Genomic DNA, 20,695 nt, shown 5'->3' on the forward strand with positions numbered 1-20,695 from the left:
TATTGAGAATACAGTTTTAAAGACTCCATAGTATTTTATGCTATGGATATACTATAATTTATCCTTTCCCTGGATACTAGACACTTAACTGGTTTTCAATATTTTATCAGTATAGAACCAATAAAATATTGTCGTACCTTAATTTTTGCTCAGATATCTGATTAAGCTTCTTGAGAAAGACTTTTAGAAGTGGAATTATTGGGTTCAATGACTTGAATTTTATAAAGCTCTTGAAATGTGTTTTAAAATTATCTTCTGGAAATGTTGCAACCATTTGTGTCAGGGAGCATGGGACACTTCACCATTCTCTCTATAGCAGCAAGTGTTTATTCTGTTTGCTTTTTCTATTTGATGCCCCAATGGTGTTTGGTCTTCATTTGCTCTTCCTTTAGAGGTGAAAAAAGGTATTTTTTTTCTGGATTACATTAGACATATCAAAATATTCAAACAACTGCTGGTGTAAATCTTTTGTTGTTCCAACAGAGCCAGTTTACCACCTGTCCATGCAGAATATAGTGTGGGATCCACAGAAAGTCCAGTATGATCTCAAATCCCAGTTTGGCTTTGATGATCTTCACACGGAACAGATCCTGAACTCTTCAGCTGAACTAAAGGAGGTACACATGCTTGACTGCTTCTCACACCGCTGGGTCTTTCCTGGAGACTGGATCTAGAGCATGCTGCTGGGGCAGGGTGAGCGGGTGCCACGGGAGAGGCAGCCAGACAGGAGAGTTCGGCCAAAACCCGAGCTCCTTACACAGAAGAGACCCCTACTGTCTCCAGCTTTTCTAGAAGTGTCTCTTTCTTCTTACCATGTAGTTTTATCCCAGAATGGAAAGGCAGCTTAGAAATAATATGACACTTGATTGCTCTGGGAACTAGCAGTGGGAGAGGCCAGGTCAAGTGAGGGTGTGAGATTCTGAAGATAGCGCTAGTGGGGTCCAGGTAGGAAGATGGTGCACCAGCTGTAGTGAGTGGGGATACAAGTGGGTGAATTTACAGGTAAAGAGATAGTTTTCATTAGAAGAGTAGGAGCTGTACGTTACGGATGCCAGCTGGGTTCACCAAAGTTGAGCCTCTTCCCTAACTAGGTGAAATAAGGGAGTTGGACTGGATGATCCCCAAGACCCAGTTCACTGTTGGTATTGCTGAGGTTCTGGGACATATCTTTTAGTTACAGAGTCCCTTCTGTCACTCCAGCCCATTTGTAGGCACTTCTGCTTTGCATGGTGCAGGTCCAAGAACTATGCGGGATCTGGAGCTTTGGTCCATAGACTCCACCTCCAGGGTTAGAGCATTTCTGGTGCAGCTCCTAGGTCAGTGTTGAGTTAGGAATGTTTGGAGAGGACCCACACTCTTCCGTTAGGATCTCAGTCCATGCTGTTTATGTAGATTTTGCTCACTTTTTTGTGAGTTCCCCACAAAAAGTGGAACTTTTTGGTCTTCCCAGATAGCACTTTTCACATTTCAATGCAGCTAGTTTGTGTTCAGACTGTTGCTTTCAGTATTTAGACTCTGGATCTGTGCTCTCAGTCTCGGGGGTTAGATGGTTGGGTTGCAGTCAGCAGACCCTCATGCTGGCTTGGTGTTTGAAAACCCAGTTCTACCAGGTAGGTTTAGGCTTCACCAAAGTATACTAAATTTTGTGCTTCTTGTATCCCTGGCACAATTTTATTAATCATCTCACAATTTTATGAATTATCTACCTACCACAGGACTTGAAATTGTGACCCTTGGGTTTTCTCATGGATGCTGATGTAGATGGAATATGAAACCCCAGTTGGCTGACTTTTATTCTAGTTTTCTCCATCTTTATAACCCCGTTTTCTCATTATATTATAGTTTGAGTGAACTATGTAAAACTTTTACCTTAGAATGTTCAATATATTGAGATTAGAATTAAAAGGAAAGAGATCAGAAAATACCACTGTGTATATCAACAAAGCTCCATGGAAATTGTACATCATGTGTGTGAGCTTTCTATTGCTGCTGTAGCAAGTTACTCCCAACATAGTGCCTTAAGGCAACTGACATTTTCTTTTATCATAGTGTTCTGGAGGTCAGATGCCTGAAATGGTCTCACTGGGCTAGAATCAAGGTGTCTGCAGGGCTGCAGTCCTTCTTGAGGTCAAGGGGACATACTGTTGTGGGGGAGGAAAAATTCTTTTTTTCTCTATTATTCCATCTTCAATGGCTGGGGCTCATGAATTAACCTGATAAAAGACAGATAAACAAGAGGAAAACCAGTTATTGTGTAGGTATGTATGGGAGTTCACAAAGAGAAATGTGTAGATCTTCCCTGATGACCATTCTGTTTTTCACTTTCAGTATAGTATTCAATAAATTACATGAGATTATAAATACTTTATTATAAAATAAGCTTTGTGTTAGATTATTTTTCCAATTGTAGGCTAATGTATGTGTTCTGAGCACAGTTCAGGTAGGCTAGGTTAAGTTTGGTTATGTTTTGAGGTTGAGTGTACTAAATGTGTTCTTGGCTTATGATATTTTCAAGTCATGATGGGTTGATGAGGATGTAACCTCATTGTAGATCAAGGATCACCTGTATTTTAAGGAAGCAGCCAGATTATTAAGGCTTATATGCCATCCAAGGCTGTCTATACAAAGGAAAGGGGGTTTGGGGTTTCTGAGTAGCAAGGCAAGTTATGGGAAGGTGAGGGGAGGAAATATATGGTGAATGAGTTATCCTGTTTTGCAGAGAAATCTCCCAGGTGATCAGAGTTATTTGGAGAAGCAGCTCTCTTTTTGGTAGGAGACATCTTTACAGATGAAAATTATCTTAATAATGTAAATTTTCCTTATAAATCTAAATTTCCTTTACCAAAAGGAAATTTATACTCTATTTTTAAACAGTTAGGGAACGGTAAGAAGTTTTTCCTGCCTCTGCTGGTTTTCAGTTTGTCTTTAGCTCAAAATAATCCATATGCCAAAGAAACATACTTTGGGGTGGCGTATTCTGTTTTCTTGCTTTTTCCAGCTTCCAGTGGCCATCCACATTCCTTGGGTCTGAGCCTCTTTCTCAATCATCAAAGCCAGCAATGGCAGGTCTAGTCCTTCTCATATCCCATCACTTGGGCACTGACATTTTTGCCTCCTTTCTCCAATAAAAACCCTTGTGGTTACACTGGGCTCACCAGGTTACCCAGGATAATCGCCCATCTCAAAGCCAGGTGATAAGTAGCCTTAATTTCATCTGCAGCCTTAAATCTCACTTGCCATACAACATAACATATTCATGGGCTCTTGGGATTGGGACATGGACATCTTGGGGGACCATTGCCTGGGTCCCACCCTTCGTAAGTGTAATTGCCTGGTGAGCTCTTCCTGCCCACTGCACAGACAAAACCAATTCACTGAGACTGCAGTATTGCAGTTGAGAAAGGGTTTAATTAATGCAGAGCTAGCCAAGGGAAAAAACTGGAGTTATTACTCAAATCAGCCTCCTTGAGAACTCAGAGGCTAGGGTTTTTTTTTGTTTTTTGGATAATTTGGTGGGCAGGGGACTAGGAAATGAGTTTCGCCGATTGGTTGGGGATGAAATCACAAGGATGTGGAAAAATGCAAAAGTCTGAAAAACGTCTCAAGAGACCAATCTTGGGTTTGACAATAGTGATGTTATCTATAGGAGCAATTGAGGAAGTCACATATCTTGTGATCTTTGGCCCCATGACTCCTGAGCAGCAAGGGATTATAGAAGGCAAGCTAGGGACCAGTGGCTGATTATCGTTTAGCTACACCTACATTTTAGCAGCATTCAAGCCACTCTCATAATCTTAATCTTGTGGCCTTTTATTAGTCTTACAAAGGCAGGTTCTGTACCTGAGAAATGAGGGGATTCATCTTAGGGAGGGACTACTATCAACCTTGCTAAAAAGTTAAACTACAAACTAAATTCCTCCCATGGTTAGCTTGGTATATGCCCAGGAGTGAGCAAGGACAGCCAGCCTCTGAGGCTAGAAGCAAGGTGGAGTCAGCCATGCTAGACTTCTCTCACTCTTCATAATCTGCAAAGGTGGTTTCACAGGGCCCTTTCCATCTGCATCAGCCTGTGAGCCTAGGCCCTCCCTGGGGTCTGTCTGACTCCTGACCCTGTCACTCTCTGGGCCTGCTGGGGGCCTCAGCACATGCTGCCCCTGCAAGAGAATAGTCCTCCTCTTTCCCTGCCTCTGCCTCCTGAATTGGAAAATGATTTATCTAACCTCACATCCTCTGTGGATCTCCTGTGACCTCACTTCAGCATCTGCCTCTACTTCTTCAACCTTCTATAATAGGGCATGTCCCAGGGAGCCTGATGGCTGCATATCTGCCTCTCATAGGCTGTGAGCATCTGAGTGGGGACTTGGCCTTATCTATCTAACATGATACATGGTATTGTTGATTATTTTTAATTAAGGGAAAAAAATAGAACAAAACATCAGGGACCCTGTGCTTTGACAGTCACAGGTTAATATTTTAAATCCTGATCCAAAAGGAACCTAAAAGTGAACACATGGGACTAAAATTAAGCTTTCTGACTATTGTCATTGTTTAGTCAATTCAGGCTGTTATAACAAAAGACCACAGACTTGTAAACAACAGAAATTTATCTTGGTGTGTCCTCACGTGGTAGAAGGGGTAAGGGAACTCCCTGGGTCTCTTTTATCAGGGTGCTAATCCCATTCACAAGTGTTCACCCTCATGATCTGACCAGCTCCCCAGGGCCCCACCTCCTTATACCATCACCTTGGGGGCTAGGATTTCAAAATATGAATTTTGGCGGGGAGGCCACAAGCATTTAGAGCATGGCAGTCACCAACAGAATCTCTTAAAGATGGCATTATAATTGTTGTAAAATGATGTAATAGGGGAATGTGCTTCATTATATCATAAACATAAGTATTTACAAAGCAGTGTTACAGGAACTCTGTTGAAGTTCTTTTTTTTTTTTTTTTCTTTAAGACAGAGTCTCACTCTGTTGCCCAGGCTGGAGTGCAGTGGCGCGATCTCCGCTCACTGCAAGCTCCGCCTCCTGGGTTCACGCCATTCTCCTGCCTCAGCCTCCTGAGTAGCTGGGACTACAGGCGCCCACCACCGCGCCTGGCTAATTTTTTGTATTTTTAGTAGAGACGGGGTTTCACCATGTTAGCCAGGATGGTCTCTATCTCCTGACCTCGTGATCCACCCGCCTCGGCCTCCCAAAGTGCTGGGATTACAGGCGTGAGCCACCGTGCCTGGCCACTGTGTTGAAGTTCATGTATAAAATAAAGGAGATTTGGTTCAAAAACATTAAACAGTTTCTGACCCAGGACTTCAATTTGAATCTTTCCAATTTTATCCACTTTTGATAGTCAGAAAAGAAAATGTTCTTGGCAAAACAACTTTGTTAGTCCGAAGTATGAATTAAACTGGGCTGACCCATGTTCACTTTTGGCCTAAGAATGAAAAAAAACAAGATTTGATGTCATCTCCATGTCCTTGGCCTGGAGAAACAGCTGTTCCTATTGTTTGTGGATGAAACTGAAAAATATAACTTTTTTTTTTTTTAACTACCAAGTCTTCCCTCAAGGTAAATCACATAGATATCATCACTTACTTCTTCAATCAAGCAAATGTAAGAACTTTTACTATGGCAAGATCGTGGTGTTATTTTTAGAAGAGGAAGGTTCTAGGAAAGGAGCTTTATGTCTAAATATTTTTTCATATTGTTGTCAGATTCCCACAGAGAGCTCCTTGGAGAAGATGGTGTGTTCAGTCTTGTCCAGCACATCAGAGGAGGAAGCTGAGAAATGGGGCCACGTTGGAGGCTGCCACCCCAAGTGGTCAGAAGCCAAAAACTATCTTGTCCATGCAGTCAGCTGGCTGCGAGTCTACCAACAGGTGCTGTCCCCTCTCTCTATGTTCTGTTCAAAGGTGTGCCAGTTTGAGTGTCCAAATCCGTTCTCCTCCCCAGCCCTGCCATGTTTACTGTTGGATTTTATGTCCCTCCAAGGAAAGGGCCTTAGGAGCCCCACATCCTGGCCATTGAGTGCACCTTGTCCCATGTGCATCAACTGGCTCCAGCTCCATAGGCCTAGGCCCTCAACACTCATCACCAAACAGTCTATCCTAGGCTTGCACACACACCTTGGCAACTCAGAAGTTCCTAGACCCATGCTCTGTTATTGGTGCATGAGATTGCCCTGGAGTACTATGACCAGCTCTTTGGACATTTGCATGCTAGCACTGGGCATCCCTCTAGCACTTTAAGCTCTGAACTGGCCTTGTCTCTTCACTCTGGTTTTGACCAGAAGCTCTGTGCACAAACAGTGACTGTGATTTCAGTGACCATAATTTAACAACACGAAGGGAGGCTCTAGTCTGTCTTTATAGGGATGTTGGTGTGGGGCAGAGGGCCTGAGTGATTAGATTGCTCCTGGCCTCAGAAGCTCATGGAGCCCTGGCTGTTTCACAGCTTTGCGCTTCTTGGGGAGGTTTTGGAGACTGTGAGGCAGAGCTCCCCTGGCAGTCACTTCCCATTTGTTTTATCAGGCTTTGCCGTCTCTGTCTCATGTTTTTCCTTAAAGAACACACCTCTTTAACTTTGTTCTCCGCTAATATGTGTCATGTATAAAGGCCAAAATCTCAAATGGTAGATAAAACATCCTTAAAAATATATAGGTGTTGTCGTCTGCTTCGTGGCACTAAAGTCATCCGACACTAAAATAATCAAGGGACAGTGCTGAAATGACCAGCATCCAATGGTCTAGTGGACACACTTGCTTTGTGCATTATCTGGGTAACATAACTCATGGTTAATTAAGGCATAGTTAGCACACATACATACGCATCGTGCACCTCTCCATGCTATCAGGCTTGGGCAGGAATGATCTATTTTTGTGTAATGTTGATGGTAAACCACAGTGCTAATTGACTTCAGTATCATCCTCACCATGTCCATGTCATAAAATGACACTTAGTAACCATGTATTAACTTTGGTATATATTTAAAAATATGGAAATATATTTATGCTATCCTAAATATGTTCATTTAGGTTTTAAATTGTATTTCATTTGTTTAGAGGTGTATGTTATTCCCTTCTCTCTTTTTCTCTTTTGGGGGAGAAAAGAGAAATAAGGCAGAGATTATAAAGTTGTGTGCATCCATTGTTGCAACATGAAATCTTTAATTTCTGAGTAGAAATTAAATCATACTGCAATTGCTAACAGACATTTTAATTTACCAAAAAATAAAGATTGGCTGTCTGTCATCTAGAGTGGTATGTTAATATTTCTTAACTAAATACTGTTCTTTCCAATTTGCTATTATTAATGCTAGTATTTTGGTTTCCGAATTTGTAGGTGTTTGTTCAGTGGCAACAGGGTAGCCTGCTTCAGAAGACACTCACAGGCATGGGCCATAGTCTAGAGGCTCTCAGGAATCAGTTTGAAGAAGAGAGCAAGCCCTGGAAGGTGGTGGAAGCTCTGCACACTGCACTGCTCCTGCTGAATGACAGCTTGTCAGCAGATGACTCAAAAGATAATCATACATTTCCAAAGATGTAAGTCGCATTTCCCTGTTTGATTATTGATTAGGTAGATGACACAGAATGTTAAAGAGTGCATGATGATACTGTTAGAAACACATTCTGTAAAACTACAGCTAAATAATGAATTTCTTGTTAGCAAATGGGAAATCAGAGGCTTTCATTGTGGACCATCACCAGGGTAGAAGTCTTGGCAGCACTCTGGATGCCTATTCAGAGGCTGCAATCGACCGAATACGGGAGCAATATTTGAGAAGGTGTCAGTTTCCTAGATTTTAGATTTTATGTCTTTGGCATTTGTTTAAAAATGAATAAATACATTTTGGAGGCATTTTTGTGTACAGAACTACCTTACATGAGTAGCTCTTTTCCTAGAATCTTCCTCTTCAAAAAATATGTTTTTATATTTACTTAAAGATTTTGTATAGTTGAAGTGTTTACATAAGGTCCAGAAATATTTTAGAAGTAGGAAATGGTGGAACTTGTTTCTTCCTTTTTGAGATAACCACAATTTATTCACCAAAATAGCCGACTAGATCTTTTTCCTTAGTAGGTGTGGCAGTTTGTAGTAACTTGAATCTTATTATCCTTCTGAAGTTAAGGCTGTCTTTGGAAAAGAAGAATATGATTTCTCAATATTATCTCAAAAATGTTCATTTCAAACCAGGTCACACAAATTCTTGCTCTCTGTGTACCATGAAGGAGAGTTGTGATGACAGAATCGGATAGGACCATATTGTGTTATTATGATTACTTAAGAAATAGCAATTCTAAACACTTCCAGTTCTTTCACATTTTCTGGAACTTTTAGCAAACAGGATCTTGCTTTTGAAGGTCCTATTTCCTAACTTTTACTTAAGAGATGTTCTGGGGCCTGAGGTGCTTGCGCTAAAGGCAGAAATACAGTTCCCTATCAGGGCCATAAAAGCTACAGGAGGATGGATGCAGGGAACCAGCAAGGATGCCTTGAAGTAGTGTTCTAGGCAAAGGGCAGGGACAAAACATCTGTCATAAATGAACAAATGCACTGGGACATTGCACTGGGGATATTGAAAACCTCCCTGCTGGTCTGTCACTTAATGCACATTAATAGAAACACCACATTAAGTCACCGTAATTATCCTACAAATCTCGAATGCCCCCTGGCACTTTAGCCTAGGATTTTGCCTGCTCTGTGCCAGGCCAGGGGATTGAAGCCCCAGGAAGCTGTACCTGGCTCTTAGTCCTACAGAGATTGGGGAAGCTGAAGACTATACCACACTCTAGGTACAAAGCTAGGATAGCCCACATTCTTCTGCCCCCATATAAAATTTCCACACATTCTCAGTGCCAGGAAGATGAGGCCCAAACACTGGCTTTGCTGTCCATCTGCTTTTTTTTTTTCTTTGTTTTGTTTTGTTTTGCTTTGAGACAGTCTTGCTCTGTTGCCCAGGCTGAAGTGCAATGGCGCGATCTCAGCTCCCCGCAACCTCCACCTCTCAGACTCAAGCGATTCTCCTGCTTCAGCCTCCTGAGTAGCTGGGATTACAGGCTCACACCACTACTGCCCAGCTAATTTTTGCATTTTTAGTAGAGACAGGGTTTCACCATATTGGCCAGGCTGGTCTTGAACTCCTGGCGTCAAGTGATCTGCCCTCCTCGGCCTCCCAAAGTGCTGGAATTCCAGGCGTGAGCCACCGCACCTGGCCACCTTCAGCCTTATTTAAATCTTTCTGAGATTCACACACACCCTTAGCAGAAAACTGTATATCTTTTATCATTAGCTTTGGTCCAAGAAACCCCATCCCTTTTTCACTACCTTGTCTTCATAGCCAATTGTTCATATCTTTTTCTCTTCCTAAGCTGCAAAGTTCACCCAAAATAAATGGAAATCACACCAGACTCTCAGTTTTCTACTGAGTTCTTCGTGTCATTACAGACTGCCTTTTCTCCTCCAGGTTCTTTCTGGTTCCTGCCCACGTCCCTGCAGTAGGGGTGGCTGAGGTGTGGGAGCTCTTCACCCAGGCTCTAGCAGATAGCGTGGATTTTGGCAAGGCGAGGACTCACAGAGGTGCCTCTGCGCCTTCCAGCAAGGACTCACCCTTCAATGTCGCACGTTGTTGTGAATGTGAAGTGTCTGTTCACAGATGTGGGGGGAATAGTCCCTAGGGTCTGGCCATGTGGTATCCTTGCTTGTCAGAGTTTAAAGAGACTTGACAGTAAGATCCAGGTTCCAAGCCACACAGCATTTCTTTTTTCCTTGGGGAAAATAAAATAATCTGTTTCTCACTTTCTAGTTCTTTCCAAGAGCCACTCTGCTTCCTTCTCAGTGTAATCCAAAGAGTCAGAACAATGACTAACCTAAGCCCAGTTCATTCTGCAGATGGCCAATTCCAAAAGCCATGTGTCCAGCTTCACTCTAGCATGAGGTGTCAGGAGTCTGGTTAGCAGCCAGAAAGCCCAAGCATGTGACTCTGATGGAGCAATTGCTCCGCCTTGTAGGGTGATGACGTGGGGATGGGTACCAGTTCCTGCTGGTGTCTTGTAGGAGAATTATCATTGGGACCTTGTATACCCTTTACGGTGCTCGGGTCCATCAGCTCTCCAGCTAGAGAATAGCAGCAACTATTTATCAAGCCTGTGTTCAACCCCAAACTATCAAGATGCCATGAAAAGACTGACCACTATGGCACAGAAGTCGAAATGGACGCCAGGCTCTCAAAGCAGTGGGATGGCTCCAGCCAGTGGAACATTTTGCTTGGGCTTCAAGTAGCTACATCTCTTTCTGCTTTTCTCCTTTTGTAGCTTGCTTCGTTTATCACAGGTGAGGATTCCATGCAGTTGCTCAAAGACACAGAAAGCCTGGACTCACCTGCTCTGGGCAGTTCTGCCGCCCACAGTGTGGCTATGCCTTGCTTCTCCCTCTCCCGTATTTATTCCCAATTTCAGGTTCTTCACATTATCAAACTCATTTTCTTTCCAGCTTCTCTTCTCAGTTGTTTCTTCCATGTCTGGGGCCCGTTAGTCTGACATTCTAGGGACTATTTGTATTGAGCTGCCTGGGTGGTCGTTCTTCCTTTGACCTTGGAGAATCCTACAGGCATTGCCAATTGGCTCAAGTTGGGACCACTGCGATGGGTCCTGTATACCACCACACACCATCTCTATATTTTGAAACTTTTCTCAAAATATTTTTCTATATCTCATTAACTATAGGCTTCAAGGCAAATGTTTTTAGACCCCATGTGAAACTTTATCCTAACCCTCACTTCTTTTACACACACCTAGGAATATACTTTCCCATTTTGGGGTAAAGAGAATGTTTAATCCATATTCAGTATTGAAAGAATCTCCCAATCAGGTGACTCAATGCAATTTGTCAAGAACCTGGTTGTGTGATGAAGTGTGACTTTCAGTCTAGTGAACACACTTCTCAAAGCAGTGGAATATTTTCCTTTGAACGGAATTTTTATTTCCCTAATTGGCACTTTGAACTACTTTTCATTTTATTTCATTTATTTATTTTTGCCCTCAGATTACAGCATCTGTGGAAATTGCAAAGCTTGCTGCAAAACCTGCCCCAGTGGCCGGTACTGAAGAGAATTCTTCAGCTTGATGGAGCTCTCAGAAATGCGATAGCTCAGAATTTACATTTTGTCCACGGTAAGCTAGCTTTGGTGTTATTTGTCCCTGACTCACTAAGAGTAAATGTGAAATTTATTGGAAAATGGACTTGAAACTGCCTGACACATTGTAAAGTTGGGAGATAACTTTGCTGGTGTCATATGCATATTTATGCTTTACTCTGATGCCTTCTAGGGGGTTTAAAATACAGCACACCAAGGCTTAATAACAATAAGGGCACAGTGAAGAGTGCATCCTTCTGTTTTCCTTAAGCCCATGCTGTGACCTATGACAAGCAGTGTCCTAAGGCTGGGTTGACTTTCACATTCACGGCAGCATCTGTGGTTTTCAGGCTGGAAAGGGACCAGAGTGCGTTGTGAATAAGCGTATCTTTTGTATTCTGTTCCTTCTACTGCCTCCTCCCACCAATGCTTCTTGGTGTCTGGTAGGGAGAGTGTGTTCCCCCTGGGTTTGCAGAATGCAAAGTTCTTTGAACTTTCTTGACTATGGTGAGCATTATTCCTTCTTCCCTCTTCTGAGGAAGTTGGGTTTGGACTTTTGCCCCGATGGGCTGCAGCCTTTTCATTTTCTCAGGGAGGAGAGGGAAAAAGTGAGGGGGGATGTTACTTTAGAAGTAAAAACTCATTCTCACTAGTCTTTGGAAAGGACAAAATGATATTACAATGACTCCTGTTTTCCTTTCTAAGGAAGAGAAGAAAATGTATAATAATAGGTCAAGTTTTAAAAAAAATCCATGTTTTCAGGATCCAGTTTATTGATTCATGGCCATGTATAAAAGTCAAGCTTACTTACCTTAGGTGAATAATAATCAATTTGTCTACTTTGCAGAAGTCCTCATTTGCCTGGAGACATCAGCTAATGATTTTAAATGGTTTGAACTTAACCAATTGAAACTGGAAAAGGATGTGTTCTTTTGGGAGCTGAAACAGGTAAAGCACAACAAATAATTATAAATAAGCATTTTTAATAAAACATTCAAGAAGCTCATGCAATATTCAGTTTTGCTCCTTTTGTGAATTGTGCTAGCTAAAAAAGGGAACAATATGCAGGTTTTTCAAAACTTTATGTTGTGTTTAAAATGTTTATCATTGCTTATTATATTTGCAGTTCTTGAGCCCATAAAGAGGGTATCTAAGCCTCTTTAAATGTTACTCCTTCCCACTCTTATTAATCTTTTAGATGTTGGCGAAGAATGCTGTCTGCCCGAATGGTCGTTTCTCTGAGAAGGAGGTCTTTTTGCCCCCTGGAAACTCCAGCATATGGGGTGGTCTCCAGGGACTGTTGTGCTATTGTAACTCCTCTGAGACGAGTGTTTTAAACAAGCTACTTGGTTCAGTAGAGGATGCTGTAAGTATTCTACCATCTTAGCTCTTCTAAGGGCACCAATTTAAGATTAAATTCACCAAAGATGCTAATATTTAACCTGGAGTTTCGATGAGGAAAGTTTTGCCGTAAGCCCACACACTTAAAGGAAGCTGGCTCTCTGAACTCCAGCTGCCCTTCAATGCTGGCCTTTCTGTCTGACTGAAAGGTTGTTTGCCACCCGCCTGGCCAAAACCTACTTGAAATTCCTCAAACTTTCAAAACATACCACTTCTTCTTTTCTGGCTTCCTGGATCCTTGATCTGCTTCATTCTGGGCTGCACATGCTAAGAAAAGCAGAGGAGTCTCTCTGGTGATTAGTCAATCCCAGCAAAACTGTGGCTTTGAGTGGTTACAAGCTTTAAAAGTCATATTCCTCTCGCCCAGGACAATGGGCTACCCCTGTTCAGCGCTCAAGTGGGACTGCAGAATGTTGAACGATTTGTTTGGAAAGATTATTTTGTCAAGTTCCAGCCCTATTCTTCTTACTGAGAATTAAAATTACAATATTTATATTTTTAGAGTTCATTTTTCTCTCTCAGTATTACCTATTTTTTTATATCCTTATATACCATGGAAATAAAACCAGTGAAATAATGAAACTAGTGAAATATAAATGATGTCTCAGCAAAATGAAAATTGGGATAGTAATTGAATAGTGTGCATAATTCAATCACCGATTTCTTAGCATCTACTCTGTGCATGACAGTATGCTGAAGGGAGTACAAACATGAAGAAGACACTATCTTGGTAGAGAAGGGCAAACAACAATGAGAGCCTTGGAGCTCAGCATCTAGGAGTCTTCCCAAATAAGTCAATGAGCCTTAGATGAGGTGTAAGATTTGGAAGCAAAGAGAAGTCAGGAGAGGATGCTAAGCAGGCAGAAAATTATATGTGAAGGGCTGGGCATAGTAGCTCATGCCTGTAGTCCCAGCACTTTGGGAGGTCTAGGTGGGCAGATCGTTTGAGCCCAGGAGTTTAAGACCAACCTGGGCAACATAGCTAAACCCTATCTCTACAAAAATGAAAACAAAAATTAGCCAGATGTGATGGCACATGCCTGTAATACCAGCTACTCAGGAGGCTGAGGTGGGAGAATTGCTTGAGCCCAGCAGGTCAAGGCTGCAGTGAGCCATGATCACACCATTGCACTCCAGCCTGGGTGACAATGTGAGACCCTATTAAAAAAATAAAGAAAAGAAAATAAAGAAGAAAAGTGTATGTGAATGCATGCAGGCACAAAAAACATTACCTGTTTGCAAATACCTTTCTTGCTACTGGATGTCAGCTCTTTCCTGGCAGAAATCCTATCTCAAATTTCTTTTTATCTGTAAAGTCTAACTTGTAGTCTCATATGAAGCAGGGAACTATGTATTTATAGGTTGCATATACTTGAGAGAGCCTTTTGGATGATGCCTGCGATACATATCACTAACAAATCACCCCAAAGCTCAGTGACCTAAAACAAAACACATTATTTTCTCTCTCTTCTGACTCTGGGTTGACCAGGCTCTGTGGGGTGGTTCTTCTGATGGTCTTACTGGGCATCATTCACGTAGTTGCAGTCAGATGGCCGTGAGGGCTGGAGTCTGGTTAGCTAGGATACTGAGACGAGGGCCTCTCATTCTCCTCTCAGACTCAAGATGTCTCCTCTCCAGGTAACCTCTCCATATGGCCTTTCAGCAGGGTAGCCAGACTTCTGACATGGCTATCCAGGGATCCCACACACAAGCAAAAACAGGCAAGGAGGGAGAGTAGGAGCTGCCAGTCCTCAGAGAAGGTAGAACTAGAACTGGCACAATTCACTTCAGCTGCATTCTATGGGTTTACGTGAGCCAGATCTCAGCCTAGAGGAATTGTGGAAGGTGGTACTGAGAGTGAGACTCTCAGGGGGTCTGGTTCACAGGCTACTTGTTGCAACTAGCTAACACAGATAGCTATGACACTGAGTCCCATCCTACTTTATTATTGGATTAAGTTTTATTTTTGGACTTATTAACCTGAACATGAGTAAAGATTCAAGTCCAGAACTATAACTTAGATAATTACCATGCCATAGGGCACGATCTTTGATGTACAGTTTGAGTGGACCCCTTGTTTAGTGATACAGGGTAAAGGCTGTGTCTCAAATATCCACATTTGAATTGCTTTATTTATTATAAGCAATATCTTCTTTTCTTGTTAAGGATCGTATTTTGCAAGAGGTCATTACTTGGCACAAAAATATGTCAGTTTTAATACCTGAAGAATATTTGGACTGGAAGGAACTTGAGATGCAGCTGTCAGAAGCAAGCCTTTCCTGTACTCGGCTCTTCCTGCTGCTGGGAGCTGATCCCTCTCCTGAGAATAATGTCTTTTCTAGTGACTGTAAGCACCAGCTTGTCTCCACAGTGTAAGTACATGTTTGGTGGGAAACTTATAAACAATTGGGACATCAGAATGATTTCAACTGCCCCTTCTACACAAATGATAGATCAATATGGTAGATTATATTTTGAATAGAAAGAGGTTCAATTTATTTTAAAAATATTAACCTACTGGTACAGTTGGAAAGCATCTAAAAACTGTAAAATATGAAAGAGTTCCCTTAATGTTTAACCACTGACTTAATCTTTCATTAGAAATTGAGGATCCCTGGTAAGTCCAAGGTATGCATGTGATGGAAGTTCTTGTTTACTTAATTACTCAGAAATTGTGCACTAACTACAAATGGGAAGCTTCTCTTGGGAGCTGTAACTCTACAGAAAATTCGCCTTGATTTTATTTTATGACTCTGTGAATTATATGTGTGATCAATTTCCATTTTCCTTGACTGCTAGGATGTTCTTCGTCAAATATGTCAAATAGGGAATATATATTTTCTTAATCTTTAAGTTCACTTCCTGTTATGGCCTTTAATTTTCCTCTTTTTTTGTCCTTCTTGATTTATTGTCTTATATTTTATGTATTCTCATAAATTGCTTTTCCTCATTTTTCAAATCGAGGTAGAGGAGTTTGTAAACAAACAAAAATGTAGTAGAACTATTTGAAAGATTCTATTTTCTTACATAAGTGGACTGCCATGCATTTGCATATATTTGTTTTTAGAAAAATTTATAATGATCTAACTGTCATCTGCAAGATCATTTTTAAATTTTAATTTTCTCTGGATTCTTTTTGACTGCAGGATATTTCATACACTTGAAAAAGCACAATTTTTCCTGGAACAAGCATATTATTGGAAAGCCTTCATAAAGTTTATCAGGAAGACTTGCGAAGTGGCCCAATATGTAAATATGCAAGAGAGTTTCCAGAACAGACTATTGGGTAAGTCAGTAGCCTAAACTACAGGAATGGGGGATGCTTTCCCCTTTTAGTGAGGTGACATAATTTCCTGAGAGTCCATCCTATTTAACAAAGCGGGGCTTAAAATGGGTGGCTCTCCAAGCACAATTTGGCATTGTGATTACTTCGTATAATTTTTTCTCATCAATTATGACAAGACTTACCAGAAGTCCTGGTTTGACTGAGCTACGTTGTTCCTGCAAAATTTATAATAGTGACTGCATTTACTCTCAAGACTGTCCTGGTTTGGGTGATAAATACTTCTATGTGCAGACTAGTCATGATCCTACTCACAAGAGTCCAGATTTTCTGTTGTGGCCCTTCTCACTTTACTTAGCATTAAGATTGATGCTCACACTGGGGACAACACCCCATGAACCTATAGAAGAAAACACAAACTGTTTTTCTCTATACACACACTCAACACTTCCAACACTGCTGTGACCATATGTGTGGATTTGTTCCACAACAAGCAATTACTCCACTTCTCCATTGACACTAACTGGGTGTCCTACAATTAGATTCAATTCTCGCACTGTCTGCCTGGAATTAGCATCAGATCCTGCAGGTTAAGGGCTCAGTCCCACAAGATTGCCCCTACTTCAGACGCCAACCCCAAGTCCAGGCTTCCCTTCTCACTTCTGATCAATTGGGTATAAATCAGGATTCCCATGAACCCCTCGTTGTGTTCAATAATTTGCTGGTACAAGTCACAGAATGCAGAAAAACAGCTTACTTCCTAGGTTACTGGTTTATTAAGCAGATATAATTTAGGAACAGTAGATGGAAGAAATGCATAGGGTGAGGTATGTGGGGGCATGGAGCTTCTATGCCCTCTCCAGGCCTACCACCCTCCCAGCACCTCCATGTCCTCATCAACCTATGAGCACTCTGAACACTGTCCTTTTGGGTTTTTATGGAAGTTTCCTTATGTAGGCATGATATATTAAATCATTGGACATTAGTGATTGACTCAACTTCCATCCCTCTCTCCCCTACCTAGAGGTTAGAAGGAAGGTAAGGGAATGGGAGGAGGGAGAACCTGAAAGTTCCAACCTTCTAATTACAGGGTTGGTTCCCCTGACAATCAGCCCCCATTCTGAGGCTATCCAGCAGCCCCTAGTCACCAGTCATTCATTAGCATACAAAAAGACACCACTTCCTACATTCCAAGGGTCTTAGCAGCTATGTGCCTGTCAGGAAACAATGGCCTATACCAAATATATATGTATGTTTTTATTATGTTAACAGCTCACCTCTTTCCTTGTCAGCTTCATAAAACCAAAAATTCCCTAAAATATAAATATTACAAACTCGTAACTGTATGATTCACAGGGAGTCCTCCTGTTCCCCAGAGATCTACTTTTTGGAAAGATGCCAGCATGTAAACTTGCACTTCTGACGTCTGCTTTTTTACTCTAGAGCTGGTTGTCTATTTCCATCTCTCCTTGGGAATTATCTTCTGCCCTGGTTTTCCAGCATGCCATGACACTGCTCCATCACAGTGGGGTTATCAGCTTCTCCTTAGAAAGCCTGCATCTTGGACGTCAGGGACTTGGACAGGAAATGGGAGTTTCTCATTCCTTTTCTGCGGCTATTACAACCTTGCCTTTTCTTATTTCATGCTGTTTTTTAAACTGCTACTTTTAGAGGCTGCCAGAGATACTCCCTCTGTAGCTCTCAGTATCAAATCCACATATGGTAAGATGGGCCTTTGCATTTCCTACAGATTACACTATAAAACTCTTCTGTATAGCAGCAGTATTGGGTTGATGGTAACTTCTCCAATGAGTTGGCCATGTTCTTCTGGGTTGAGTACTCATCCTACACTTTAACTTTCTCCTATACTACCTGTCCTCATTATCACTTATTCTTGCCCACTTTTGACTCTTTTCAGAAACAGGCTACAGAGAGTGATATGCAATAGTGGCAACAGGCTTGTGGTTCAGAAGTCTCAATGATACTGATAATTGCAAATATTTATTGTGCTTTCTATGATTATCTTGTTTAATCCTCATTCAACCTGTGAAATAGGTACCATTATGATTTCATTTTCAGATGAGAAAATTGAGGCTCAGAAAGATTTTATTCCTAGCATAGGTCTCAAAAGTATTAAGCATCAAAGTCAAGAATACAAATCCAGGAAGTCTCACTCTGGATCCTGTAAGCTTAACCACTCTACTTTCTTTGGACAGACCCTTGCTGGGGGCTGATCTCTGTGAAAAGGCTTGCGCTATCACAGAAATATAACTAGTCTTATTAAGAAACGGAATTTAAAAAAAATATTTTTACTAAATATGTATATTATTTTATTTATTTTTTATCTTTATTATTTTCTTTCTTCTAGTAAATTTAGTGTGATTGTTGTTCTTTTTCTTGTTCTTGACTTTCAGATTTTCTTATTTTCTAATAGGTACTTTTAAGACAATAAATTTTCCTCTATGCCGAGCTCTAGGTATATTTCACACATTTTAATATGTCATTCAACTGCCTTCTGGCATGTAAGAGAAGTCAGTTGGTAATCTTATAAAAACTCCATTGTATGGTATGAGTCGTTTTTCTTTTGCTGCTTTTAAGATTCTCACTTTGTCTTTGACTTTCAATAGTTTCATTATAAGGTGCCTTCGTATGGGTCTCTTTGGGTTTATGCTACTTGAAGTTTTTTAACTTCTTGCATTTGTATATCCATTTAGTTTTCAAATGTGGGGTGTTTTTAGCCGTTAATTCTTTAAATACACTCTCTGCCCCTTTCTCTTTTTCTCGTCTTCTGCATATGTACATTGGTTGGCTTGATGGTGTCTCATAAGTTCCTTGGGCTGTATTCATTTTTTTTTCTTTGCTCCTCTGATTTGATTGTTTCACATGGCCCATCTTTAAGTTTGTGGGTTCTTTCTTTTGCCTGAATTTCTAAATTCAGTTATTCTATTTTTTAGCTCCAGAATTTCTGTTGGGTTCTTTGTAAATACAGTCATGCATCACTTAATAATGTGGATGCATTCTGAGAAATGCATTGTTAGGCAATTTTTCCATTGTTCAAACATCATAGAGTATATTTACACAAACCTAGATGGTATAGCTTACTACATACCTGGAGTATACGGTTAGCCTATTGTTCCTAGGCCACAAACATATACAGGTTATTCTACTGAATACTGTAGGCAATTGTAACATGATAGTAAGTATTTGTGTATTTAAGCATATATAACAAAAAGGTAAGGTAAAAATATAGTATTATAACCTTACGGGACCAAACATCATTATGTGGTATATGACTGTAATCTCTCTCTCTTTGCTAATATTCCACTTTGTTTATAAACCATTTTCTAGATTTAGTTTTGTGTTTTTCACTATGTTTTCTTTGAGTTCATTGGCCATATTTAAGGTAGTTGTTTTAATTTATTTATCAAGTAAGTCAGAGGCCTGCATTTCTTTAGCGGACAATCTCTGGAGATTTATCTGGTTCCTTTGAATCATTCATGTTACTCTGTTTTATTTTGGTATGTCTTGATATGTTCTCTTGAGATTTGGACACTTGAAAAAAATTCCCACTTCCCCCAGCTTTTGTAGAATGGCTTTGTGCAGGGGAAGACCTTCATTGCCCAAACTGTTTTAAAGGCTCAGGGTCTTTTAAATCTTTTCTGAAGATGTGTATTCCCTAAGCCTAAATGTGTGTTTTTATTCCACTTCCCTGCATACATAGTATCTGCTTTAAAATGTATTATTCAGTCTCCTGGTTCATCTCAAAAGCCTGGGATGTTTATTGTATTCCTATGTCCATAATTGATTACTCCTAGCCGCCTACAGGTCTGCAGACTCCCTGCAGCTCTAACATGCCACAGTGACTGACTGCTGCTTTCAGTGGCCTCCAACCTGGCATCCAAACTATGCCACTTTTCTCATCTGTGCTCTACATCAGGCAAGACAGAAACCAGTCACTTCGGCAGCCCCTAGGCAAGCCAAATATTGCCAGCAAGTTCTATTTTTTCCCTTGTATACTGAGGGAGGAACTTGAAATTGATACACATCTTCCTGACAGTGGCATATTGTGCCATGAAGGGGATGAAGAGTGAATGAGAAAAATGTCACAAAATTTCACAATGAGTGTGACATTTTCTTGGATTATTAGGGATTTACTTGGTTGTTGCATCTTCTTAACTGATTTCTAGTGCAATGGTGCAATCTCACCTCACTGCAACCTTTGCTTCCAGGCTCAAGCAATTCTCCTGACTTTGCCTCCCAAGTAGCTGGGACTACAGGTGAATGCCACAGCACCTGGCTAATTTGTATTTCTTGCACAAATGGGGTTTCGCCATGTTGCCCAGGCTGGTCCCAAACTCCTCAGCTCAAGTGATCCACCTGCCTCAGCCTCCCAGAGTGCTGGGATTACAGGCATGAGCTACAACACCTGGAATATTTCTTCATATTTATCCATCTTGAGGACTTAAGATGTGTGGACTTACATATTTATTGTCTTTGAACAATTCCATATTACTGTTTCTTTAAATATTTCTTTTACCTCAATTTCTTTTTTTTTCTTATTAGGACTGTACTTACGTGTGTGTGTGTGTCTGTGTGTGTGTTCATGTGTGTGTCCCAAATGTTTCTTCTTTTTTCTATATTGTTCCTCCTGTTTTCTTTAGTCTCTATGCCTCAGTCTGGGTGGTTTTTCTCTGATTTATTTTCTAGTTGAGAAATTCTTTCTGCAGAATGTGTTTAATTAAGCTTACTCCTTTAATTCTTAATTTCAGTTATTGTATGTTCTAGAATTTTCATTTTATTTTATAGGTTTTACTAAATATTTTCTGCCTGATAACTTCAATAATTTTATTTTCTGGGTGTCAGTATCTATTGTATGCTTTTCC

General features: G+C 40.8%; 1 protein-coding gene across 2 annotated transcripts in view; it reads left to right on the forward strand.

Moving 5' to 3' along the window:
- ABCA13 (ATP binding cassette subfamily A member 13) overlaps nt 1–20,695 on the forward strand; it is a 513,749-nt gene that overhangs the window by 62,391 nt on the left and 430,663 nt on the right. For both annotated transcript variants that reach the window (XM_063606228.1, XM_003805826.7), the window contains exons 8-15: nt 484–617; nt 5,713–5,877; nt 7,339–7,538; nt 11,038–11,165; nt 11,976–12,076; nt 12,327–12,494; nt 14,696–14,901; nt 15,676–15,815. In XM_063606228.1, the coding sequence (XP_063462298.1) occupies nt 484–617; nt 5,713–5,877; nt 7,339–7,538; nt 11,038–11,165; nt 11,976–12,076; nt 12,327–12,494; nt 14,696–14,901; nt 15,676–15,815 (1,242 nt within the window). The remainder of the gene's footprint in view (nt 1–483; nt 618–5,712; nt 5,878–7,338; nt 7,539–11,037; nt 11,166–11,975; nt 12,077–12,326; nt 12,495–14,695; nt 14,902–15,675; nt 15,816–20,695) is intronic.

This window comes from Pan paniscus, chromosome 6 (genome assembly GCF_029289425.2).
Source record: "Pan paniscus chromosome 6, NHGRI_mPanPan1-v2.0_pri, whole genome shotgun sequence".
Lineage (NCBI taxonomy): Eukaryota > Metazoa > Chordata > Mammalia > Primates > Hominidae > Pan > Pan paniscus.